The 27,810-nt window shown below is 44.3% G+C and overlaps 1 gene segment (V, D, J or C); it reads left to right on the top strand.

Annotated features, from left to right (window-relative positions):
- Window positions 1-23,130, top strand: part of LOC102942577 — a 114,900-nt gene extending 91,770 nt beyond the window's left edge. The window contains 2 exon segments of the V gene segment in view: window positions 18,819-18,856; window positions 22,534-23,130. Of these exon segments, the coding sequence occupies window positions 18,819-18,856; window positions 22,534-22,865 (370 nt within the window).
- The last annotated feature ends 4,680 nt before the right edge of the window (window positions 23,131-27,810 follow it).

The raw sequence follows: 27,810 nt of genomic DNA, 5'->3' as shown, positions 1-27,810 counted from the left end.
ATGCTCAAGCTGTTGACAAGAGGGCCACCAAGACATTTTGTGACAGGCTGCTCCATAGGACTGGACTGATGGGGACAGGTCAGGTGAGGATAAGATCTGAGAGTCATTCAGCATAAAATAGCTGGATCTCTGTAAGCAGATGAGGTTGCCCAGCTATGAGGCATACAGGGAGAAGAGGAAGGCACCCAGGACAGAACCCATGGGACTCCACAGAGAGAAGCAGCAGCAATGAAAAGAGACTGAGGGAGAGATCAGAGCCCCAAAAGTCAGGTGAGAACAGGAATGCCAAGGAGAAGAGAATGATCAGGACTGAAAGCTGCAGAACATTCATGGAGGATGAGGCTGGAGTGAAGGCCTGGAGACTGGCCAGGAAGAGGCTGTCTGAGACCTTGGTGAGAATAGTCTCAGGAGAGTGGAAAAGGCAGAACCCATTTTGGAGTGGATACATGCATGATACAGAGGGAGGGAGTCAAGGCAACAGTGCAAAATGAATTTTAGAGGCGAATGGGAGAAGGGGGATGGGTTGGTTGCTGGAGACAGAGGTGGGGTCAAGGATTAGTTTTTTGAGAATGCCAGTGCATTCCTGAACAATGTGGGGAAGGAACTGTAGGAGTGGGAGAGGCAGAGGAAAGGGCAGGGAAAGGGAGTCCGGCAGACAGGAGGGGAGTAGGTGAGAGAACCCATAGTTGGTGACCTGGGAGAAGCGTTGGAGGAAAGAAGGGTGAAGAGGAGAAGGGAATGAATTAGGCAGGTAGAGAAGAATCACATCTAATGGACTCCTTCAGCCAAAAGATTCAGCCTTTGAGATCCCAAGCAGAGTGAGAGGAGACATGGTTGTGGAAGGTGGCAAGTAGGAGGTGGGCACTGGGCTTCAATGAGAGTGAGAAGTACAGCTGATTAGTAAGGAAGGGGGCAGCTCTGAGGAGGGGGAAGAGGATTAATTCCTGGTGGAGGACAGAGAGAAAGGAGTAACAGCTGTAGAGAAGGCAGAGATTTTGCTGACTCAGCAGCTTCTATGGAGACTTGAATGCAACTTAAAGCTGGCCACCTGTGGCAGGAGCCTTCAAGGAGGAGGGGGACAGCAACACAACCTGCCTTCTCTTGAAATAAATCAAGACATGGGACTTTAAGGCAGAGAGGTTTTTTAACTCTGTATTTGGCACTGGTGCCACCGCTGCTGGGATACTGTGTCCAGTTCTGATGCCCGCAATGCAAGACAGATGTTGATAAACTGGAGATGGCTCAGAGAACAGCCACGAGAACGATTAAAGGCTTAGAAAGCCTTACAGAGACAGACTCGAGGAGCTCAATCTATTAAGTTTAACATACCCTGCGAAGACTCAGACTCCAGAATCCCTGCCGGGGTTGCCAGGAGACAGTCACCATCAGCTGCCACTTTTGTAGGCAGAATCTCTGGGGAGAGGCCTATGAAGGCAACTCAGAGATGTGGGGCCTGGAAATGGGAGTGGGGGAAGGAAATGAATGGGGAAGGCATCGTTGGTGGACAGGAGTAGGTGCAGGGAAATGCCATGAGAGGTCACCTGAGTGGAGCTTACATGCATAGATGAGAAGCTTCAACTTGGTTTGGAGGCAAGGGGGAGCCAATGGAAGGATTCAAAGAGGGAGGTGACAAACAGGGTCCAACATTGCGATTTTATCAGCAGCAGAAGGTGACTTTCAAAACACGCACTGCAAACATAACCAGAGGAAAAGGCAGAGCACAAAGGAGACCAGTGTGGGGACGAATTTTCTAGTGGTATTTTAGGTGTCTATGAGGAATGTTTAACACAGAAGAACCCACTGACAAGAGGAACTGATGTAATGAAAGTAGGTCTTTAAAGTTCTAAAATGTTTCTAACCATTTGTCATGATTAAATGGGCTATGTCTAATAAATACCCACTAGGGGAATCAACTTATTAGTAAATAAAGTGCCAGGCAGCTGCAAATACTAAAATCCAAACATAGTTAACCTTTAAAAATACATATTTCTGTGCATAGATCAACTGGATAGAATGAGAGATCAATCTACTATTTGGATAACAAAAAATGACCTGGCTAGCAGGTGTCTAAGGGCACCTGATTCTGTTCTTAAAGCTCTTTTAAATAAATCTGTGTGACATTCATATTCAATGTATAAGAACAAACCAATCCACGAATGAAGCCGAACTTCCAAATAACGGCCACCAAATGGCAACACTTAAATATAGTGATGTACAGTAAAATTGGGGTAAGGAGATTATATAATATGCATTTGAATACAGCTAAATGTAAATGAATACACCTAGGAACAAAGAATGCAGGCTGTGTGTACAGGATGGGAGACTCTATCCTGGGAAGTAGTGACTCTTAAAAAGATTTGGGTGTCATGGTGGATAATCAGCTGAATGTGAGCTCCCAGTGTGACACTGTGGCTAAAAGAGCGAATGCGATCCTGGGATACATAAACAAGGGAATCTTGAGGAAGGGTAGAGAGGTCATTTTACCTCTATATTTGGCACTAGTGAGATTAGTGCTGAAAGACTGTGTCCAGTTCTGGTGCCCACAATTCAAGCAAGATGTTGAGAAACTGGAGAGGGTTCAGAGAAGAGCCACAAGAATGATTAAAGAATAGAAAACCTGCCTTATAATGACAGACTCAAGGAGCTTGATCTATTTAGCTTCATAAAGAGAAGGTTATGGGGTGACTCAATTACAGTCTTTAAGTACCCACATAGGAACAAATATTTCATAGCTGTTCAGTTTGGCAGAGAAAGGTAGAACACAATCCAATAGTTAGAAATTCAGACTAGAAATAAGGTGTACATGTTTAACAGTGAGCGTAATTAAGCATTGGAACCATTTACACCACGGGACATGGTAGATTCTCTATCACTGACAATTTTGAAATCAAGATTGGATGTTTTTCTAAAAGATCTACTTTAGGAATTATTTTGGGGCAGTTCTGTAGCCTGTGTTATACAGGTGGTCAGACGAGATGGTCACAATGGTCCCTTTTGGCCTTGGAATCTATGCAAGCTAATACAGCAGTAAGATCACTATCCATATTCTGAAACAAGGCAAATAAATCAATTCTATGGGTTCTGTTCTCCCCTTGCAGGATTGACTAACTCACTGAGAGTCGCCAATGTCTCAAGAGGGAGAATAGGTCCTTATATGTCTAAAAGCTGGGCCTATATTCCAGAGGTAAAGGTGAGAAGCTTGGCATAGTCATAACAGACGTATCTCTCCCTGCTGCTCTGCGCAGATATAAACATTGCGTGTCACTCTCCATCGTTAATTGATCAGCACTGAGCGGTTTAGACACATCAGAATGATCTTACAAATTCAGTTCATTTGGCTGTTCGTGCTCTGAATCCAGAGTAAGAATCAAACCAAGCAGGTAATGACTTAAAAAAGCAAAGTGTTGCCATATACAATTTGACTTTATAATAAGACCAGTGACTTTTCTTATCTACAGTTTTAAATCTATTCACATTAAGATGACAATATTGATTAAAATGTGACTATTAGCAGTGAATGGGAACATAGTAGAGTTTATTTGTTTTTGCCGGAGGTGCATCTTTATTTGTACTTTCTTTGCACATTCAGATTCCAGAATCCCTGTCAGTTTCTCCAGGAGACCGAGTCACTATCAGCAGCAAAGCCAGTTCCAGCCTCATCTTTGATGGAACGAACCATTTATCCCAGTACCATAAGAAAATGGGGTCAAGTTCCTGAACTCCTTATCTGCCATGCTTCTACCCTGCAATCTGGGGTCCCAGCCCAGTTCAGTGGCAGTGGGTCTGGAACGGATTTCACTCTCATAATAAGCAGCATTAAATTCTAGAGATGCTGGAGATTGTTATTGCCAGCAAGCTGCTAGCTCCCCTCTCTCAGTGATACAGACCAACATAAAAACCATTATGTGTTGTGCAGTTCAATATAACAGCTGCTTTCTAAACAGTCACCCTCTCAGGGCAACTGCTACGCGGGCTCTGGGGATCCAGTGTTGAACAGCCTTTAGGTGCTTCACTGCCTGGGCCAGTGCTTCATTCCCCTGTGCTCCTCCTATTTCCTTTACTTGCAAAGCAAATAAAAATAAGGAGATGGTCAAGCCAAGTTTGCTGCTAGAGAAGTTTCCTTCCTTACCAAAGGGATTAGACTTCATTTGAGCTGCAGGATCATTTTTTCCTGGCTTAAATGGTTTTACACCTTGATCCCCAAAACATATTTCTTCCTGGCTGCCCAGAAGACTGTCAGAGCATTGCAGGGTTAAGAGAAATGGTCAGTCCAAAGCCTGGGAGGGCTGCAGAGGCCTGAATCTTCAATCCCAGAAGGGAAGGAAGCTCTACAGTGACCCACGCTGGAAGACACGTGACACAGCATCAATGGGCTGCCCAAGGAACTGCATCCCACCAATCTTCCTCTGCGAGCGGGAAGGTTGATGAAATCGGTGTCCTCTGAGGGGAGAGACCTGGTAAAAATTGGGCAGTTGTCAGGCCCCAGGGAAGGGTTCAGTGGGAAAACAACAGATATAATATTTTTAGATTGCATCATACCCACAGGGTGGCTCAGAGCCATTGTGCAAGGATCTGGTCCTCTTTCCACTGGGACTATGAGCAAAACGCAATGGGAACCTGCTAAATGGTGCACGTGGCTGCATAAAGGAACAGGGTCTTGGATTTTCACCAACTCTGACTTAAACAAGTTATTGTTTATACTGCTCTATATACTATACACTGAAATGTAGGTACAATATTTATATCCCAATCAATTTATTTTATAATTATATGGTAAAACGAAGAAAGCAAGCAATTTTTCAGGAACAGTGTGCTGGGACACCTGTATTTTTATGTCGGATTTTGTAGCAAGTAGTTTTTAAGTGAGGTGAAACTTAAACACAAGACAAATGGATGCAGTAGTCTGGAAACATTGAAAGCCACTGGTCTACACAACACTAAGTTTGCCGCAGGCTGCCTGCTGCTTTGCACTCAGTGTCTGTATGTCCCCTGTTGCTGCAGGTTAATCTACAGCCATTTCTACGCACTCATCCTACACATCAGGGCACCTGAAGTTCTGTTACTAGAGAGTATTCTTAGAGTGCGCCCTGTTATGTTAACAGAGTACTTAACTAAGCACATTGTTATAAGTCAACCAGATCAGTTCTCGGTTTCAATACAGAGGATACTCTCCACACACCCTGTCCCTTGCCTGGGTTCCTCACATGCAGACGATGATCTGGGCCCTTTTTATTGCAGCTTCACATCTGAGCTTTCATTCCCACGGCTGCTAAGAAACTCAGAGTGAAAGTTCTGACCCCCACGCTCACATCAGCTAGCCCTACGCAAGTGTGCATCACAACTGGGTCGCTCTTCGATGATACAGTAAAACTCACCCCTGTGCAAAAAGCCAACACCAGACAGATGGACCACTGAAGCCATTAAATGGTGCATGGGTCTTATTTTGGCCCTCTGCGTGGGGGCTAATTTCACCCATCGCAAATAATAGCAGAGACATTAGCCCTGTGCAGTTCCCCTATGAAGGGGTAAATGCAGAGAGATCACCCCGTATACTATTTGTCTACCCCACACGATCACAGGACATCAGAGCCTGAACACAAGGCAAAGGCCCATGAGTTAATTTCCTGCAGGCAGGTATTTGGGAGGGGATTTACAGTGTGATAGTAACGCCACATTCAAGAAATGTAAACCGAAAGCTGAGGACATTCGTTCCCATTGATTCTGACCAACATCATTTCATTGCTAAGTGGGAAAGCAGCCCTAGGAGCAGCCCTGCTGTCTTACTACTTCAGTGATGTTCCATTTGCTCACTTGACCCTTTTCTACTTAGTCTGAATCATAAGTAAATTTACACAGAGCAGCTGCTTTGCATCAGCTATCCCCAGGTGGTATTTCTCTGTTCCATTTTACTCCCTGGGCTTTGATCCGTCAGCCAGCCAGCTGAGATGTATCAGGTTGATCACACAGGCTCATGGCATCTGGCTGGTAGTGCTCTGCATTACAGGCAAGCAGAAATAACGGAGAGACTAACAAGGAAATGATTCCAAATGAAACCAAGGGGTGTAGATATTTTGGGTCAGAAAGTCAGCCAGCGTGAATCAATTTCAGTGGCACTTTGCCGATCTACACCACCTGAGGATCTGACCCATTACACTTTGCTTTATCAGATCATGTGCGCTCCTCAGGTGTTATCTATACACACACTTCTCATGTGATTGAAAACAACAAGGCATGTAACACTGAAATTAAATAAAAATGTGGAAAGATCCTGTCACTATTGATAAGGCCCAATACAACTGAGATTTCTAGCCTGCATATATATGTATATTATTTTATATTTTGTTTTATTCTCAGACTCCAAGGGACATTGTGCTGACTCAGACCCCAAAATCTCTGTCAGTGTCAGTGCTTCAGCAACATATGATTTAGGGGCAGGGCTTGGGTCAGACCCTGGGACCCGCCCACATCACAGCTGAAAGCATCAGTTTCCCTTATCAGTGTGTAGAAGGAGGCTTTTTTCCTTATAGCAGTGTTACAAATCCAGCTGTGACATACCTGTGTGAGTGTCTACAGCCCCCTGCACACAGCTGACTCATCATGCCCAGGAAACAGGTTAAAACACAGTAGAACCTCGACCACCAGCTTGGGTTTGACTGTGGGGCTGGGCAGAGCCATTCCCGGAAGCCTGTGCATGACCAGCCACACTCACTGGCCCCTCCAGGTCTCCTCAACTCTCTGGAGGCACAGGACGAGGCAGCAAGCACTAGGAAAGTTGCTGCTAATGTCTGCCCACCAGGAACCCATCCCCACCTCCCCAGTCACAAAGCTGGGTGCTGGAGATAGAACCACCTCTGCAAATACTACACTCCCCAACTCCCCCCTCACACATACAGCACACCAGGGCCTAGAACCCTCATGTATTCTGTTCCCCAAAATACAGCCCTTTACCACTGGGCTAAAAGCTTCCTTACAGGCATGGACTGTGCCATCTTTGGTGCTTGGGGAAAGCACTCTGCTAATATTAGGCATAATCAATCATTTCCTGTACCTCAGCTAACCTCTTCGCCAGGTACAGACCAGAGTTGAAGCTTTTCAGCACTTTGTTCTACATTCTAGTGAGTTAAATCTCGGCGAGAACAGAAGTGACACAAACATCTCTCCAGGAGAAGCATTTACTAAAGCTACATCTATCTTTCCATCCGTTATTCATAACCCATGAAACCATCGTGACTATTATCAATAACTTTTATAAGACAAGTCTTTTGTAGGGTGGTTGTTCTCCAAATGTTCATACTTGTTACTTCCACAAGTTCAAATGTAATATATAATTAAGTGCATGCACATACTCACACTCCTCTAGGGCTCTTTCCTGGGAGGATTTATCCTTCTCTGTTTCTGTGGAATAGCGTCCAACCTCTCTGCAAGGCGCACCAGCTCCTTAAAGCTGGGGAACAAGTGTTAGTTCCACAATCTCCTTCAAACTCCCTTTAAGTCTTTGCAACAATGGTCTGCACAGCTTTCAGCAATTCCAGTCTTCTTCTTCTCCAGCTGGGTGAGGGAACCTGCAGTTTAAATCCAACAAAACTCCAGCGTCCCTGGAACACAATCTATAAAACAGACCCTTCTAGTCATTATGCCACTCCATTGCTGAGTTCTTCAGTTTGATTGACTCCAACCCCTATTTATAAACTCCTCCCCTTCCCATTGCGTTCCCATTGGTTCCATTCTCAGAGTGGCACTAGGTATGCCCTGCCAGAGGCTTGCACACAAGGAAAATCACCTAAGCAGCTTCAAATAGCTAACAGGCATGCCCAGTGCCTCCCACACCAATTTCTGCATGATTCTGGCCCATCCAGCAGAGTCTCCCTGCCTGGCTCTGATAAATCTGCAGGTACACAGAGTATCCCAAAACAAAAACCATATCCTCCACACTCTTTCTTCCCATACATAGCCCACAAAATGCTGCAATGCGAGCATGCGGGTCACATTTGCATTGTAGTGTACCCAGTCCATTGTGGGTGCTACTGGAAATCGTAATGGTAAACACTAGTAGCAGGTCCCTTATCTAATCTGTGGACCAGCCACTAGAGGGCAGTATCTCTCTCTCATTCACACACACAAACACTGACTGCATGTTACAGAGAGGCCAAACCTTATTATAATACTCTGGTAGGGACACGAACAACCTGGTAGATACGACTCTATAGAGAAACCTGATATCCTAGCAGTGCTAGAAGAATGCTAATTGTTTTTATTCTGGCTGCTGCTAGCGCAATTTTTAAGTATCAGATGGACTAACCAGGCAGCCTGCCTGCTGCTTCTTTCTTGTACTCTCAGTAGCTCCCCCAGCAAGGGGGAGTGTCGGCGGGGTAATGTCTAATGACTCCATGGATCTACAAAACCTAGATCTCCTTTGATTCCACAACTAGTCCAGTGCATTCAATAGCAAAGAGGGTGTCAGAATGGTCTTCCCTAGCCTGGGAAAACTTTTCCTTAAGAGTCAGTAACAATCTTGGAAAAACATTTATTGGAGGCAACATTTCAAATATATTCCTTTGATTTATCCTGGGCCTGATCCTGCTGTCCTAGTTCAGGCTAAGGAGACAGTGGACTCATTTTTTTCGAAGGGTTTTCGATTTGTTAAGCTAGTTAGATTCACTGCCACAGGGATCACTGACTAGCTGCTAAGTGATAACTTTAAACTACGTTTGTAACCCCTTGGGCAGATTTTCCTCAAACCAAACAATAATATTCAATGCCAAAATCTGGGCAACACTAAGGTCAACACAAGCCAATGGGACTGTCCACTTGCTTAAGGTTGCACATGTGCCTAAAGAACCCTCCTGAATCGGGGCCGCAATGAAGTACTGCAGTTCACCGTTGTTGCCACCAGAGGGTGTCAGAAGCCTTATGCTGAATATACTGCATATGAATATTGCAGGTGGAAATACCTCAATATTTTCTGCAACAGTTTAAACAAATCCGTTCTTCAGTTTTAAACATGAGAACCATAGCACACACCATCCGCCTTGCAGCGATATACCTAAGTGATGCATCCCTGCCATCCTGACTACTTATAATTGCTCCATTTCACTCTCTTTATTTTTACATAGAGTTTGTTGCTCAACGTTGGGCAGCTCAGATTAATTGGAGTAATTTTGCTGGCTCATTTTATCTGGCTAATGCTGTAAGGTAAGTAAAAAAAAATTAGACAATACATTTAAAAATTAAAATCAAAATTGTGGCTTCATCCCACAACTATAACTTTATATATTATGTTAATGCCTTCATGTGATTAAAGAAATCAAGGAAATATTGTACCAAAATGAACTGGAGACATACATGACCAGACCCTCAGTTGGTGTAAATCAGTGTAGCTCCCTTGAAGTCAATGTCATTTATACCAGCTATGGATCTGGCCCACACAATGTAATATTGTTACACCTTAGAGACTAACAAATTTATTAGCGCATAAGCTTTCGTGAGCTACAGCTCACTTCATCGGATGCATAGAATGGAACATATAGTAAGAGATATATATACATATATATATACACATACAGATAAGTTAGAAGTTACCATACAAACTGTGAGAGGCTAATTAGTTAAGATGAGCTATTATTAGCAGGAGAAAAAAAAAACTACAATACCCACCTGCTGAAGTGAAAAAACAGATTGACAGAGCCAGAAGAGTACCCAGAAGTCACCTACTACAGGACAGGCCCAACAAAGAAAATAACAGAACGCCACTAGCCATCACCTTCAGCCCCCAACTAAAACCTCTCCAGCGCATCATCAAAGATTTACAACCTATCCTGATAAATGATCCCTCACTCTCACAGATCTTGGGAGATAGACCAGTCCTCGCTTACAGACAGCCCCCCAACTGGAAGCAAATACTCACCAGCAACCACACACCACACAACAAAAACACTAACCCAGGAACCTATCCTTGCAACAAACCCTGTTGCAAATTCTGTCCACACATTTATTCAAGTGACACCATCATAGGACCTAATCACATTAGCCACGCCATCAAGGGCTCGTTCACCTGCACATCTACCAATGTGATATATGCCATCATGTGCCAGCAATGCCCCTCTGCGATGTACATTGGTCAAACTGGACAGTCTCTACGTAAAAGAATAAATGGACACAAATCAGACGTCAAGAATTATAACATTCAAAAACCAGTTGGAGAACACTTCAACCTCTGTGGCCACTCAGTAAAAGATCTAAGGGTGGCAATTTTGCAACAGAAAAGCTTCAAAAACAGACTCCAACGAGAAACTGCTGAACTTGAATTAATATGCAAACTAGATACCATTAACTTGGGTTTGAATAGAGAGTGGGAGTGGCTGGGTCATTACACATATTGAATCCATTTCCTTAAGTTAAGTATCCTCACACCTTCTTGTCAACTGTCTAAATGGGCCATCTTGATTATCACTACAAAAGTTTTTTTTTTCTTCTGCTAATAATAGCTTATCTTAACTTATCTTATCTGTTCCATTCTATGCATCCGATGAAGTGAGCTGTAGCTCATGAAAGCTTATGCTCTAATAGATTTGTTAGTCTCTAAGGTGCCACAAGTACTCCTGTTCTTTTTGCGGATACAGACTAATATGGATGCTACTCTGAAACCTGTAATATTGTTGAAGTCATTGGCTCATGTAATGGATTAAAATATAGAGAGTGGATTTTTTTGTTTTGTTCTGTTTTTAAGATAATATTTGGAACATTCATAACTGTTCAGAACAGCCAGTATGCATCACTTGGGTACAGTGATGCAAAGCAGATAGTGTGTTTTGGACACATGGTTTAAAAATACTCAGTAGATTTGACTGTCAGAACATGCAGAATTGGCATTAATTTTATTACTATCTACAATCGTCACAATCCTGTACAGTATATGGTAATGAGACTTAGATCTCCCCCTAGTGGCAAGCAGAATTCTCTTCAGTGCTTCTGGCATTGAAATATGGGGAAGGCTTGAAACATTGGACATTAATAACTTAGTAAAGAAAAATATATTTATTTCAATGAATAACAAAGTTCTGATAAGAAAACATGCTAATGAATTTACAGCTTCAAACCAGACATTCATTACCCATGAAATATACAAATGGAGTCAATGCCAATTAAAATAACTAAGCTCCCCCATTTATCACCATTTCTCAAAACAGAAACCTCAAATATCCCCTCAAGAAAAAGCCTTTGTAAATACAAAAAATACAGGACTTTTTCTGGTGAGAATACTTGAGGTTTCTTTTTGTGGAGTGGTGGCATTTAAGGGAGGTTCAGTCTTTTCATTGACTCGTCTTGTAAAGGTTTTTTGTGAAGAAATCACGGTTTAATGCTGTACATTCATTTAGAATATTTTCTGATCAACACATTTTTACAAATCAAAATAAAATATTCCTATATTGCTTGTTAATATGTTTCCAACTGTGACAGTCCTGTAAATGGATTACCACTAGAGGGAGTCATAACAAGTCTTATGCTGAATATTGTAGACGATGATAAATTACTTGCAACTGAGTATGTTCTGAGATGGTATCAAATGAATTACTGCAGAGCATCCTAATTGCCCCCAGAGGGAGGCATAACACAATGTATTGTATGTATTGTGACTGTTACAAATGGTAATACGCAGCCTGATGTATCATTTTGATGATCTGTTCAATCGATGTTTGCTCAAGGAGATTCCATCTTTTATCAAATCATTTCCAGCTCAATAAACAGAAACAGTATTCCTCTCACAGGCCACTGTTGTGATCTCTTTCTCATTGCCTCTCTGTAGCTTGGTTCAATAAGCCTGATCTGCAGCCCACTGGAGTCAACAGAAATCTTTTCAGTTGCCTTCGGATCAGGTCTTGTCTATGGTGTTCACAAAAACCCCATCACTAGAATTACACATTGGTTGTTTAGGCTTTTGGTCGGTAGTGGGTGTTAATTATTACCCTGCTATTCTGTCATCCCATGATTTTAATGTGCTGATGTTTGCAGCCTGCTGGGAGGGGGTTGGACCCACTGCTGAAAGGTAAAACCTTTGCACATAAATATTTTAAGCTGCTTAAGGTCCTAAAATACACGTAAAGACAAAAGATTTGGAAAGCAGCTCCTGCACCTGTCAAGAGCTGAGATCAGGGCTCTGCAAACCCCCTTGCAAAGACCTGAGGACACCACAACCATTCAGGTCCCCATGCTGTGTCCCCTGGGCCAGATTCATTCCTAGGTTCCCCCAAAGGAAGCCAGGCAGAAGGAGAGCCTGCCTGGGGTAGGAGCTCACTGGCACAAGCCGCCGGCAGCCCTTCTCTGTCAGTGGGCTCAGACTCAACCAGTGTAGGTGGATGCATGCGAACGGGGAGTGGCCAGGCCACCCAGTAGATGCCTGGAGGCTATGAAGCGGCAGCCGCAGCCCTACTCCCCTTGGCAGCACCTTGGAGGGAGCGGAACGCAGTACTGCCACCTGCCCTTCATCAGGGTGAATGCCGCTGGGAACTCAGCTGGAACTAGGGGGGGCCAGAGGCCATGGCCCTCCACTTTCTAACAAAAGAAACATAAGTGCAGAATTCAGGGCGCCTGGCAGAATTTTTTCCCCCTCACAGAACAATCGATTCTGCCAGGGAGGCACTGCAACTACACCTTTCACCCACCAGGGGCTGTTGTGGCACCAGAAGAGAGGGCAGCTGGCCCACTGCCAGAGCAGCCAGCCAGGCCAAGGGAGGGGGCACTTTGGCCTTGCCCCCCCCGCCCACCGTTCTACAAAGGTCCTGGCGCCCTTGCCTGCAGCCGCAGTGGCACACACTCAGTGCCCACAGTACTAACCAAGCCCCTTGTGTGTAACTTCTCTGGAAGTCAAAGGGGGCCTCTTGCAAACAGAACCCCTCCACTGAAAAGCCAGAGCCTAAGGTTATCACCCCTCACTGCGTTGATGTTAATTATCCCCGGCAAAGTAAAGACACCCTGATCCTTCTTCAGTAAGAGACGACAGGCAGGGTCATGCTGATGCCTCATCATCTCGAGACAACTGGTACCCCCGTATTGGAACACATCACGGGGGCAGGGTGGAGGGAAAGATCCATGAGTAGGGAAATGAGATGACTTACCTGCAACGCGGTTCTGCGACTGTGCGTACACACAATCCATCCACGCTGTGGGGAACAGGCACCATACACATGGCTGGCAGGAGTTCCATAGCCCAGAGTCCGCAACAGGGCAGGGCTGGCTTGTTCCTGCCAGGGCCCCTCAGGCCCCTAAACTGTTGCTTCCTTTCTAGTATCAAAAGCCCTGTGTGTGGAGAGGAGAGGAGGGGACATATGGGTGTGGCTGCTAAGGGAGGAGGGGGCTGCCTGGTGTGAGGGGCTGACTGCATGCAAGGAAGACAGCCTGTGTTTCGGGGGGGGACTGCCTGTGGGAGAGATGGCACTGCCTCTGTGTGTGCATGAGGGGCTGATTGTATCTGAGGGGGGACTGCCTGTGTGTAAGCAACTGATTGTATTTAGGGGAGGATTGCCTGTGAGAGGGGCTGACTGTATGTGAGGGAACACTGCCTGTACGTGAGGGGCTAACTCCATGTGAGGTGGCACTGCTTGTATCATAGAATATCAGGGTTGGAAGGGACCTCAGGAGGTCAACTAGTCCAACCTCCTGCTCAAAGCAGGACCAATCCCCAATTTTTGCCCCAGATCCCTAAATGGCCCCCTCAAGGATTGAACTCACAACCCTAGGTTTAGCAGGCCAATGCTCAAACCACTGATCTACCCCTCCCCCCACTGAGCTATCTTGTGTGTACAGGGGGACAGCTTGTGTGTGAAGGGATTGACTGTATGTTTGTGTGAGTGTGAGTCTGGAAGAGAGCTCTGTGTGAGAGAGAAAGGGGGTGGGGAAGAGAGAGAGAGTGATTTGTAGAGAAAGCAAGCTCATGTAAGTTATAGGGGACTGGGAGGGGACATGACTTTTGTGTAGAGTCAGGAGATCATGAGCAAGGGTTTTTTTTGCAGGGGAGGGAGGAGAGTGTGTCTGTGTGGTATTGTCTATGCCATGTAGGATCCTATGTGTGTGTGATTTGTGGGTGGGAGGCAGGAGAGTCTGTGGAGCTGGGAAGAGTACACAGAGGTTGCCTCTACACTATTAAATGTGGTGCCCACTTTTCAGTGTCATGGCGGACGCTCCGGGACGCCCAATGGCGCAAGGACTAGTGGAAGCCAGGCTCAGGCATTTCAGAGGAGGGCTTTAGGACAAAGTGCTGACAATGTCTGAGACCCGTCTACACTTGCCCTTGTGCTGGTGTAAGCAATGAGGCAACGTTGCACTCCATTTGCTAGTGTAGACATGGCCAGAGGGTGAGAAAACGGAAGGCAGGATTAGTAAAAGAAGCAAGAAGCTGACAATGTGGGTGAAGGAGGAAAAGAACACAACACAGGGAGAGCAGAGGAGAAGGAGGCAAGGGAAGAGGGAACGGTTACACCAGCTATAAAAATAATAATGACGGAATATAGACTCTGACGAAGGTGGAGGCAAAGACAACTGAGGTAAAAAGAAAGAAGCAGAAACATGCAATGAAAAGAGACAACTGAAAACTCAAACACAGGCAAGAAGGAAATGTTCAGAAAATGTATCTTACGGTCATACACTGACAGCTAGCACCGGAGCATCTAGGCCCCTCCCAGAGAGCTCAATACAAAACGTGTTCCAACAGCCAAGGGCCTGATCCAAAGCCCGTTGGAGTGCGTGGGACAACTCCCCTTGACTTAAATGGGCTTTGGATCAGGCCACAAATCCTTCGTATACTCGGGATTGAGGGAGAAATTCCCCTGTGCTCAGCCCTGGCCAGCCTGCCTCAGCCTCACCATTTTAATTGTCTTTTTCAAACTGATCAAAATTCTCTCTCCTGGTCCTGCCCTCTTTTCACAGCTTCTAAGGCTAGAGGTTTCAAAAGAGCCTAAGGGAGTTAGAGGCCAAAATTCAATGGGATTTGGGCACCTAAACTCCTTGGGCTCCTTTGAAAATCCCACCCTAATTGCACCTGCCCTTCTCTCAAACGGGCCAGTGAAGAAAATCTCTGATCACTTGTTCCTCCAGTTCCTCATTTGCATTTTCAGATTCAGTTTCTACATTTTCAGGTTTAGAGTCTGTTTCTTCGCTCACCTGGTCCCTGTTTTCATCACCACCCCAGTGAAAAAGGGTAACAACTGTCTTCCCGAGTATGTACAGGGTCACTGTCCATTTCAGCTCTGTGTCTATTTTCAAATCCATCATCTAATAACACCTGGTCAGTATGTCTCTCCATTTACCTAAACCAGGTAAAAGTCCCAACACCTTGATGGCAACATTTCCCCGCTCCCTTCTTCCCCGGTGACTGTGAACCAACATTTTTTGGTTTGGGTGCTAGGATCCAGGCTTAGCAAGGCACCTAAGCACGTGCCTAACTCGAAGCATGTGGCTAGGCCCAGCAAAGCCACTTCTGAAAGGGCTTTTCTGAACGGTGGCCAGACTGTGTGACAGACCAGAGTCTTTCTTAGGATGCGCCTGCACTGCATCCGGGAGCTTAATGCCCAGCCCAGGCAGACTTACATGGGCTAGCTCTGCTGGAGCTAGCGCGCTAAAAATAGCAGTGTGGCCACAGCAGCAAAGGCAGTGGCTTGAGCTAGCCCCCTCAGTACAACCCTGCCCAACATCACAGAATATCAGAGAATCTCCAGGTTGGAAGGGACCTCAGGAGGTCATCTAGTCCAACCCCCTGCTCAAAGCATCTCAAAGAACTGCTCAAAGATCCTAGCTTCATACTCGGGTGGCGAGCCCAGGCCACCGCCCAGGCCACACTGTTACTTTTCGCACGCTAGCTCAAGCAGAGTGAGCGTGGGGACATCTACCTGGTCACACCTGACAGCGGCAGGACAGAGATACCCCTGCTGACTGTGGCCCTCTCTTGTGGTCGTGCCACATCATAAACCTGGTGCCAGCCCATGTTCACGACTTCTGTGAACAGCATCGTCAATGCCCCATCTTTCCCTTGCAGGAGACTCTGAAAAGCCAACCACTTCTCTTCCCGAGCTCTCATTCTTGCCTAGGAGGTCTGGTAGTTTCTGATGCAGACGTGAAGTATCAGGATGAATGTATTCTCTATCCTGCTGCATCCTGTCATCTAGAAACACAGGCTGGGGCAGGGCAAGCTGAGTCCTGACATCTTTAGCCACGAGCTAAGACCACCTGGAGCAGCAGGTTCTCACGGTGGGAGTGGGAGATGTAGCAGAGCTATCCCTAGGCACAAAGGAGTTACGCTCAGCCACTTTGGAGACACCTAGGATGATTTCAGTGTTGGGCTCAGGTCCTTCACCATCTGGCCTGGGTTAGTACAGTCAGGGCTAACCTTTCTCAAGGTACTGCATAACTTTGAGCAGGGGGTGCCTTTTGGTTTTCGGCCTAGATAGGATGGTCTCAGGTACCCTGGTTATAAACGGGGGAAATTGGCATCTTTGGAGGAAGTTGCTAGCCTTTATTTATTTTGTTCCCCTGGGGATTAGAAGTGCTTCTAAAGAACCCTACAACTCGTCAGACTCATTCAAGAAATAAGAGTTATTCTCACCAATAACCCCATCATCCCAGAGGTCTTATTCAGACTGCAGAACAGACCTGGCTGTTGGATACCTCAATAGCAGGAGATCATTGCCACAGAGGGCCCCAGTGATAATGATGTGACAGCTGGTGTTGTGAATATGATGAAGGAACTGATAACTGGCATGCAGCCAGGTCCCCCAAACGCAATCTCACCTCAACATCTCTCTGAGCTGTAGGTAAACGCCACCTAATTTGGTAGTGTTTGAGCACCAGTTGAGTTCAGTCTCAATACCACTCAGCTAAATCATGCTAGATCAGCATTCTGTGCACCATGGCAAACTTCTGTCATACCTTAGAAAGTTCCCAGTTGCAGTGCTTTGCTCCAACACAAACTGCGTATGTCCTTTTCTATGCAAGAATTTCTAGGCCCCGTATCCTTCCTTGGCCTGGTACAGAAAATATCCAGCAAGTTCCATGCTAACACTGGTATAACTCCATTGATCTCAATGAAGTAACTCCTAATTTATACCTACATAAGGGAGAGCAGAATCAAGTCCATTGCCCATTTGTTTGTGCAAGTATTTTGTCAATGTATGGTTTGCTGTATGTGAAATAAGCTCTGCAGCTCATGCAAAATCTGGGTGGTGTGCTCAATACTACAGCTACATTTTCTGGAGTTGGATGTGAACCAAAATCCTGCATATGAACATCCTGAACTTTGGAAAAGTTTGAATCTGGATCCAAACTTTGCACTTGGACCCATGTCTGATAGTTTCGGCATTTTTGCTTTCAAGGGAATACAGCATGTGACAAGGGTTACAATATGTGTCAATGCAGACGTGGGAGCAGAAGGACGGGAGAGAAGATAGGATGTATTGATCTGATCATAACTTCTATCTAACTTCTTGACTGTTTATAGATGATGAAACCAAGGTCACTCGACCTAGCACTGAAGTCTCAGTTTTGCACAATGGAAAAAAACATTTTTATAGGGGAAATGAGCTTTAGCAAGTGAACCGAATGCTCCTTCCCCTTCTGTGTCAAGTTTTTGTACAGCGAGGCGATAGGAACTGATCACTGTGGTGGACGTTCGGTAAAGGAACCAAGGTAGAAATAAAACGTAAGTACCTTGAAATGATTCTGTTTTCACTGTCTATTCTGTCTTTAAATTTGTCTTTGTTAACACTGTCGAATTATAAAGTGAATATCTGTTGGTGTTGGAAATTGCAGGTAAAGGATGGTTTTCAGGGCAGATACAGTTCAACTGTAATAGAAAAGAGATTAATTTGAAGAAAGTAGGACTTTGCTTTTCACTCCAGACCAGGGAAATTCAGGAAATGTTACACGTCTGGTAGTGGTCAAAAATGTTGCTGGCCAGACCCTCAGCTGACGTAAATCAGTGCAGTATTCCCCATTCTCCAACATTGGGACTCCAACAGAGTTATGCCGATTTACACTAACAAAGGCTCTGGCCCCATATTTCTAAAACATACTGTACCACTGATGCATCTAATGGCCTAGGTTAGGAGGAACTGAGGTTTTTGTAGAGGGAACAGGTAGCAAGGAAGCACTGTGGTACACTTTCGGCAAAGGGACCCGGGTCGAGATCAAACGTAAGTACATTTTTCTCAGTGCTCTTCAGTTTTCTTTGCCACATTTGTCCATTTTCATGTTTTTTGGGTTTTTTTGCATTGGGGTAATTGGTGATATGAGAATGCTAAGAGAATTACCAGGAGATGAGACTGGTAAAGTGTATAAAATGAACATATCCTTGAGGAAAGAAAACACCTCTACCTCCTTAGGTGGAATTTTAGAGCTAAATTGTTACATATTGCATGAATTAGCCAGCCTACTGTGGGCCCATTTAGCTACACAGTAAGTAGGTTTCTGTAGGAGAGGAAGTTGATAGGCAATCACTGTGGGCCACTTTTGGCAAAGGGACCAAGTTGGAGATAAAACGTAAGTGCATTTTTTACTCTCTTCCAATTCTCTTTGTCCAGTTTACTATTTTCACAATTTTTTTGGAAGGGGGGGTATCTGCAATTTGTGAAATATGAGTGCCGACAGAATTGCTCTCATCATAGATTTGTAGAGTGTATGAAATAACCCTGTCTTTGAGGACAGAAAATACCGTCACCTCCAAAGATGAAATTTGGGCTAAATTGTTATATTTTACATAAATATAGTTGACAGCCCATTTAGTTTCACAGTAAAAAGGTTTTTGTAGAGAGGGAAGTTCACAGGCATTCACTGTGGTTCACTTTCGGGAAGGGGACCAAGTTGGAGATAAAACGTAAGTGCATTTTTGAACTCTCTTCAGATTTTCTATGTCCAATTTGTCCATATTCACAATTTTTGTCTGTAATTCGTGAAATGGGATCACTGACAAAATGACTGAGGCTGTAGATATGTGAAGTATTTATATAAAATATCCCTATCCTCACGAGTGGAAAATATTTCCACCTCCCTAGATGGAATTTGGGTTAAACTGCTCCATTTTACGTAAATTAACCTACTTACAATTGAGAGCCCATTTAGTTGTGCAATAAAAAGGTTTCTGTAAAAGAGGAAGGTTATAGACAATCACTGTGGCTCACTTTTGGCAAAGGGACCAAGCTGGAGATAAAACGTAAGTACATTTTATTTGTGATTACTCCCCTTTGTTTTTGCTTGATTTAATGCACAAATGTGGAAAAATGCTGTTTTTTCTCTCTGTCCCTTTCCTTGCTGTCTCACCCCATTCCCAGTCGTTAGTTGTCAAATCCGTACATTTAATTGTAAGGATTAAAAATCAACGGGGAACGTTTAAAGAAAAGTCTAATTTTATTTACAAACAAGAATATGATGGCTGAATTGTAGGCTAGTGACAGTGTTGGTCTTCGGTCTTCATCTGAGGCTATCAACACTATTAGTAAAAATTCAGCCATCCTCTTGTCTATAGATTTTACGTGGAAAAATCCCAAAGTTTCATAACCAAGGTCATGATCCAGCAGCCACTGAAGTCACTAGAAATACTCCCACTGACTTCCGTAGGACTTGGATCAAGCCATATACAAGTGTTTTTGTTTTAATTCAGCATTTTGGCAGTACATCCCATTAAGAGAAACTGCAAACTGTCTCTCAAATAATGTAAGCGGTGTGCCCAGATGCCACAGTGATCAACACACTGACAACTGATTAAACAGATTAGATTGGACTAGACTGATAAAATAGATTAGACTGACGTTAACAAGAAAAGTCCAGTTTTAGAAAAAAATAGTTTAAGAAATGAAGAGAAAATACTAAAAACCTACCTAAAGAGCGGACAAACATTCCTGTTAAAATAATAATTAACCTGCACAAAATAAGTTAATTGGAAGCCACCAGCACAAATGCGGAGGAAAATGTAAAATATGTTGTCGTTAGAGTATGGTAGAGTCTGACAAAATTATCCTCCATTATTAATTGCTAGCTGTATTCGATAAGGTTTAAGTTAGCTGCCTCACTAGTCATTGTTAGCTGTATATCTATCCAATGCATCTCATAATTGTTTTAAATAATTTTATTTTAAGAGCTACAAAAATAATTTTGACATTTGTCATATCAACTATAGTAACGTATCTATGAAAGCAGGTGTAGCAGTGGTGTAAGCTATATTTTTATTTTGCACTAGGAAAAAATGGATACAATTGATTCCTATATTTTAAGTTTTTGTTTTACTGATTATCTTATAAAAGATGTTTTTCAGTAGCTTTGACACAATGCTCTACTCATTTATATTTTGAATTTTAAAAAATATAGTGATAAGGCCATTGTGGAGGACAATCCAATGAAATGATTTTTTTTCTTTTCTTTTTTTTTCTTTTCCAATTACTGTTTTTCACAAACCAGTCAAAAATACTTTAAAAAATTGTTTGGGGCTATATATTGTTTGCAGTATAATATATAAAATATGTTATTTCAAATGTGTTACAGAGGCTATCAAATGTATGGTATCTATCTGTCCATAGATATAGATAGATATAGATATAGATGGCATGATTCTCCTCTCAGACTGGTGTAAATCAGGTGTGACTCCACTGAAATCAGAAGTGCTCTCACTCCACCTCTGAAGTTAGCGGAGCTATGAGGTTATACCAGTTTAACACTGGTTTAAATGAAAGGAGAATCAGGTCTATTGTCTTATACTGTACATTTGCTAAGATAAGCGTAAAAATATATGTGAGTGTTTTTCTGGAATCCCAAGACATTTTAAAGTGGGGGCTCCGATTTTGTTAGTTTCAGTACTTAGATATTATTATTTTAGCTTATACAGCAGCAAAGCAGGAGACTGAGTGAACTGAATGATTTTGACTTGGTTTTCCAAGATGTGCTCTGTGTTATGTTTTCTTCAGATCTTTACAAAGATTAGGGCTTGATCCCGCAGTCTTTGCTCAGACAAAACTGTCATTGAAATCAGGGGGAGTATTATCTGGGGAAGGATTGCAAGATTGGGTCTTAGTTTTCAATAGTCTGAATATTGACATACGGGGAGAGATTTTACTCAGTTACCTCAGATTTACATCTGACACCAAGATCAGAATCTGGCCCATTTCGTGATTATGTGACACAAAGTGAGGTACACGAACACTCACTCCAAGTGGCTATGCTAAAGGTTGCCACAGTCTTAACTTCATGTCTTTCTCTAGCTGCACACTGACTATTTTTTATAACGGATCCTTGAGTTTTTAGTTCTAGTCGTATATGACGGTTGCAGTAGGAAAAATATTAATAATCCTCTGTGGATCTGGAGCTTGATTCTCTTCTTATTTCCACCTGCATATAATGGGTCAACTCTACTGAAGGCAATGGAATCATGCAGGTGACTGGTGTGAGAGGAGAATCAGGTTTCTGATTTTAAAAGTACTGAGCACCTGTATCTCCCATTGACTTTAAGTGGAGGGACGTGTGCTCAGCACCTCTGAAAAACAGGCCCTAAGGAATTAGATGGCTCAGGGGACTGGCAATGAGAGAGATCTGGAGGGAAATCCTGGCTCCAGTAAAGTCAATAGCAAAACTAATATTGACTTCAATGGGGCCCAGATTTCACCCCTGGAGCCTTTCCCCTCTAGGTCACAGGGGCTTATTGCAGCTTCCGTGGAGAGGGGGGTTCATGTTGTCATGTACATGGCATTGGTAAGTTTGCATTCTTGTTGGCAATCTCAGCAGAGAGACTCAGGGTTGAGGGGGAAGTACCTTCTCACCCTCCGAGAGCCTTCCTCTAGCTCAGGATTGAGGGATATAGGCATGGTGGTGGGAAGCTCGCACTGCTACTGCTACATGAGCTGTATCCTGTCTGTCGATAAACAGGACTTTAACCTCCAGAGCTGTCATGCTGGCACCTTGCCCTGGTATCTCTTGGGTGAGGCCATTTTCCAGGGCATTGCACTAATTAGTCTCTCACACTCACATCAAAGGCTCTCGCGTCACTCAGGGCAGGTTGTGCAGCCCTTCCTCCCAGGGGAAGCACTTCCGCACACAAGCAGTGCCAAGGTAGTAAGCAAAATGAAACTGGGTACGATGGGGCAGATTCTCAGCAGGTGTCAATCCGAATAGCCCATTCGAGTCCATGGAGCTGTGCTGATTTACACCCGCAGAGGACCTGGCCCTGTGTTTTCTTAAACCTGAATTGATATTCTCTATGGTCTTTGTGCACTGACTCCCTCTTTATTCTGACGTGCTGTGTCACTTAACCGCTCTGTGCCTTGGTTTCCCCATCTGTAAAATGGGGATAATGATGATACTTCCCTAGCTACCAAGAGTATCTGGAGGATGAATTAGTTAATGGGCCAAATCCAGCGTGCCTCAGTCGCTCATGGATGAACTACTCACATAAATAAGGCAAGAGTGATTTGGCCTGATAATTGTGAATGGCTTCGTCCGTGCTCAGTGTAACTATCCACTCCTAGGTCAGTTGTCATTAACACCATATTCTGTGCTCTCCTTTTGCAGGTAGAGAAAGTGCCAAGCCTTCGGTGTTCATCTTTCATCCATCAGCCGACCAGCTGTCTGGAGGATCTGCCACTGTGGTGTGCCTGGTGAGTGGCTTCTACCCGAGTGCCTTGAACGTGGTCTGGAAAAGGGATGATGTCGCCACCACGACTGGTGTCGTCACCAGCCAGAAGCAGCAAGACACTTCTGACAGCACGTACAGCCTGAGCAGCACCCTGACGCTCACGAAAGAGGAGTACAACAAGCACAACCTCTATAGCTGCGAGGTGACGCATGAAACGGTGTCGGGCTCTCTTGTCAAGAGTTTCAAGAGATTGGAGTGTTCGCAGTAGGAGGCTCCCAGGGAAAGATCCCTGCCTCCTCTTTGCAGCCTTTCTTATGCTTTGTTTATGTAACTATCAGTCTTATTCATTTTTTTCCCCCTCCCAAACTATTATGACAGAGATCTTCCAGGTCTCACCTCCTGCCTTACCCCTTGCTAACAGTCCTGGATAACCAGGCCTTGCCTGATTTTACCCTGCTGCCTAATGAGGCTTCCTGCTTTTATCAAGTTTCAACTTCAAAAATGAATAAATAAATGAAATCAATGAAACAGCATCTGTTCTCTCACGTGTTTTTAATGTGACAATTGAAATAAAGTGAACTCAGATGGAGTAAATAAATGGAGTACTATGCAATTTACTGTGGGCAGTGGGAGGGAGGATGAGTCCTTAAAAGAAGGTCCTATCTTCCCTGGGAGGACACTAATATCCCATAAGAATATACCCAATAAGAATCAAGGTATCCATGGTCAATATATCCCCTCCCCTTCCAGCATGCAGTGTGCAGAGTGCTACTGCCCTACCACCCCAGAAGTACTATAGGTAATTAGTGTGTCCTTCCTGCAACTTTTATCCATTGACTTCAGTGGAACTACTCACATGAGTAAGGCCTGCAGGACTGGTGAACTAATCTGGGATCCATCAGGACACAAGGAGTACATGATATTATGCACTCAGCAGCATTACAGCACCTTGCTGTCTATGGGTCACACAACCAAGGTCCATGTGCCACCAGATCTGACAACATACTCTGTGCTACATATAGAGGGCCTGATTCTGACCCTGCTCACACCAATATAAATCAGGAGTGAATCTACTGAAGTTAATGGGAGTTGCGGATGTCTCTACAGCTCTGAAAATCAGGTCTCTTTACACAAAGGCTTAAATACGGATTTGAGTGCCTAGGTTTCAGTCTCCAGAGTTGAACATTGTGTCCTTGATTTCTACAACAAAATCCATTTTACACAAGTGCAATGAAAAAATGTTGCTTTGTTATTGTGAAATGTGCCACATGATTAACCCCTTTAGGTGAAAAATGGCACTTAATGTTATTGCTCACATTTAGCTACTAATTAATCATAAGCCTCACATGCCTCTATGTCCTCTCTAGCAACTCACGCTGGATCAAATCCACCCTAGGGCTTAAGCAGTCCATAGACCTTTAGCTGGCATTCTGCACAGCTGTGAATTGCATCCTTGGAGAGCATTTCTAGCTACTGCTACGGGTCCAGCAGTCCATACAATTGTCCACTCTGCTCACTGATGCTGTGTCGTCTTTCCCATCTATTTGAAAAAAAAAAAACAATAACCCAAACCCTACTTTTAAACTCAGACTTTTTGAGACTCTTTCCCCAACAAGCTGTCACCAATGTTCTCAGAGGACAGGCTGATCTAGGCTGGGATTTTCAAAGGAGTTTAAGGAGCTTAGATGCCCAAATCCCACTGAAATTCAATGGGCACCGAACTCCCATAGGCTTCCTTGAAAGGCCCAGCCCTGGTTGTTGAAGCGCAGCATTAAGCTGCAGGACACTTGGGTTCTATGCCAAGCACTGGGACTGACTCACTGCGTGGCCTTGCTCAAATTGCAAAGGCCAAAAGTATGCCATAAATTTGGGTGCCTCCACCATTTTTAGATGCCCAGCTTGAGATGCTCAGGGCCTGATTTATCTAAGGTGCTGAGCAGTTCAACTCTGACCTCCAAGGGATCTCAAGATGTCTCACATGGGGGAGCCAATCTTTAAGGCACCTAACATGAATGAGCTTTTTGCAAATGTTGGCCTTCATCCCTTTGTGCCTCAGTTTCCCCATCTGCAGAATGGGAGTAATACTATTTCCGTGTCTGGCAGGGGGAGTGTGAAGCCTAATCAGTTAAGGCCAGATTCTGATCCACTCTCCCTTTGCTCACACCTTGAGTAGTACCTTACTTTCCAGATAGTGACATTGAAATCATTGGGCCGACTCCTGGAGTAAAGTGCCCTTCATTGTGAAGAAGGGGACCATGGCCTTCATATTGGTAGAGTGCTCTGTGATCCTTCCTGGCGGAGGCTACATGGGCTCAATCCGACAAGGTGCAGAGCACCCAAGGAAATCCCTAGGAGTTGCTGCCATTGTTACCAAGGGATGTTCCTCTGGCCCGCACACTAATGTCCTTGGTGAACATAGTGGTGGGCTGGGATTGTGCCATCATTAGGTGATTCCCACAGCCAAGACAGAGGCATGGGCCTGTTGAACCTAGTGCTTAAACCTGACCCTGCACGCTACTCAGAGTGCTCCTGTCCCCCTCGCAGCAGGGCTCCTCGCCATGGCAACACTGTCCAGCGAACTCCGCACCCACAGGCGTGGAGAGGTTACCTGCAGAAGTTGCTGGGACCACTTCTACAGGTTTGCCAGATTAGGTTAGACAGATAACCACCGCCCTTAACTATAAGACATTACCCTGTCAAGGTCAACAGCTTTAACACACTTCATTGGTGCCCCTCTCCAAAAGAGCCATGCCATATATTTGGCTGCAATCAGTGATGTTCAAATGCACAAGCTAGTGGTAAGAGCAAGAGAATGGCAGTCAGGACACCTGGGCAACTGATTCCCTGTATGATCTTGGGAAGTCACTCAACCTCCCTGTGTCACAGTTTATCATAATAATACATGCCCAAACCAAAAGGTTATTATTTAGATTACTGTAGTATAATATCATTATTTCATGTCTACCAAATAGCAGTCAGTAGACAGTGTCAGACATGGTATTTCTCGTGAAAATTTTCAAAGGCAGTTAAAATTTTATTTCAGTTTGTTTCACAGAAATGTTGTGTTTTTTTTTTTTAACGAAAACCAGGGTTCTTTTCATTCTTTTCATCAAAAATAGAAAATTTTGAAAGAAACTACAATTTGCCATGAACATTTTAATGTAGAAAAAAGGTCATTTTTTGCTGGGAAGCATTTTTGAATGCAAGTTTTCCTCCAGCTCTAGGGGCTAGACATTAAAGTGCACAGAACCAAATGACTGACCTGAATGTCTTTGAGAGAACTTGAAACGAGTTAACATGACTCACACGGGCAAAAAGGAGTAGCAAATAACTCTCAGTGAGTGTCCCAACTGCATGCTCATTACGGTAAAGCTTGTTCGTGGAAATCAGTATTCTCAAAACAGAACCAAAACACACCCTTTGTGGAAAACAGTGACGCTAGAACCTTGAACTCTCTTCTGTGCAACTTTCATGAATTAAAATTCACAACACCCCATGAAGGACGCTAACTACTTTTATCTCCCTTTTACATATGGGGAAATGAAGGCACAGTGGGGTTAAGGGACTTGCCCAAGGTCACACAGTGAATCAGGGGTACAGCAGGTTATAGACCCCAAATCTTCTGACTCCCAGATACCTGTTTCCACAATTTCCACTCATGCAGGGCTGGTTCCTGTTCCTATTGAAGGCTACGTGGTAGGATCAGGCTGTTGCTCCCCAATCACAAAAAGAACAATCCTTTCTAGCCATCACATGGCACAACAAGGATGAAGTTCATCCCTCCCTACACAAAGTCCAAGTGATCGAACATTGTGTGGTTGGAGGGAGCTGGAAAGAAAAGCCACCCCCTAGCCACCAAAATACAGGCAGGGTGCAAACTGAAAACCCATCTCCTCTGTGCTGGGTTTTTTGGACACTGGAGCCATTTAATCATGAATTCCATGTCCCCTGCCCTGGCCCACCAAATTCAGGGCCAGCACAGAGACCCCCTGAACTTCATGGCATGCAGAGACCCTTCTGCATGGCCACCCCACCCACACTTTCCCCTCTGCAGCATTACCACGGTGTGAAGAGACTTACACAGACACCCAATAGGTGAGTGAACCTCACCCATGAGAATAGCGCAGAGAGAGGTCCCAAGGGACTAGAAACAGAAGAAGAGCCAGCTGTCCTATTGAAGGTAGCAGCTATACTAATTTGTCTGCTCTGAGTCCTGTTATCAAGTGGTATCTGTACTTAGAGGTTATGGGAGAAATCCCAACCTGTGGAAGACAGTGGGAGTTTTATCATTAACTTCAGTGGGGCCAGGATTTCACCCCTTTCATTTTCATGATCCCGTGGGGTAAATGACAGGACACAGATATCACATTAGTTTATTCTTCTTAGCCAGTGGCCACAGAATTGGTTTGTTTGAAACTAACATGTTAGGACATGAAGTAATGGCCTTAATCAGCAGCAAGGGAGATTTAGGCTAGATATTAGGGAAAACATTAGAACTATGAGGATAGTTACGCACTGGCCTAGGCTTCTAAAGAAGGCTGTGGAAGCTCCCTCATTGGAAGTTAAGAACAGGTTAGACAAACACCTGTCAGGGATGGTCTAAATTTATTCGGTTCTGCCTCAGCACTCGGAGCTGGACTAGATGATCTCTCGAGGGCCCTTCCAGACCTACCTTTCCGTGATTCTATGTAACAGTGTAATAACTGCATGCTCCTGAAGATTCCTCTCCATTAAAAACTCTGTTGTGAAATCCTTTACAAGCCCAAGATTAAATGAATTTTCAGGACTTCTGTGGTTTTGTGCAGGACTCCAGGGCTTGGAGCCCTGGAAGAATCTGAATGAAACTGGCACTTTTACAATTGCTCTCTGTAGCTCCAAAAAAATTACTATGGCATGCGATGTGTACTCTGATTTAGAAGATAGCAATGTCTGTGTTTGCTTTCCCTGGTTCCCTCAGTCATTAAATGGCTGGCATTTACCATGGACGAATCATCATATGCCATTTCTGCCAGGCTGAAAAGACATGTTGCAGAGAGCTTTATAGTGAATCTGGTGCTAATGAGAGATGCTAAACTGACAGCCCTGAAAACTGAATTTCTCCAGTTAGCCTTTCAGAAGTCAGGAATAATAAAGATTTTTAAAGAGGTCATCTTTCTGAGAAACAGCATGGCCCAGTGTGCAGGGCACTAGACTGGGAATCAGGAGACCCTGTT

Source organism: Chelonia mydas, chromosome 4, assembly GCF_015237465.2.
Source record: "Chelonia mydas isolate rCheMyd1 chromosome 4, rCheMyd1.pri.v2, whole genome shotgun sequence".
Taxonomy (NCBI): domain Eukaryota; kingdom Metazoa; phylum Chordata; order Testudines; family Cheloniidae; genus Chelonia; species Chelonia mydas.
Note: the sequence above shows the minus strand (reverse complement) of the source record. Positions and strands in the feature narration are given on the sequence as shown.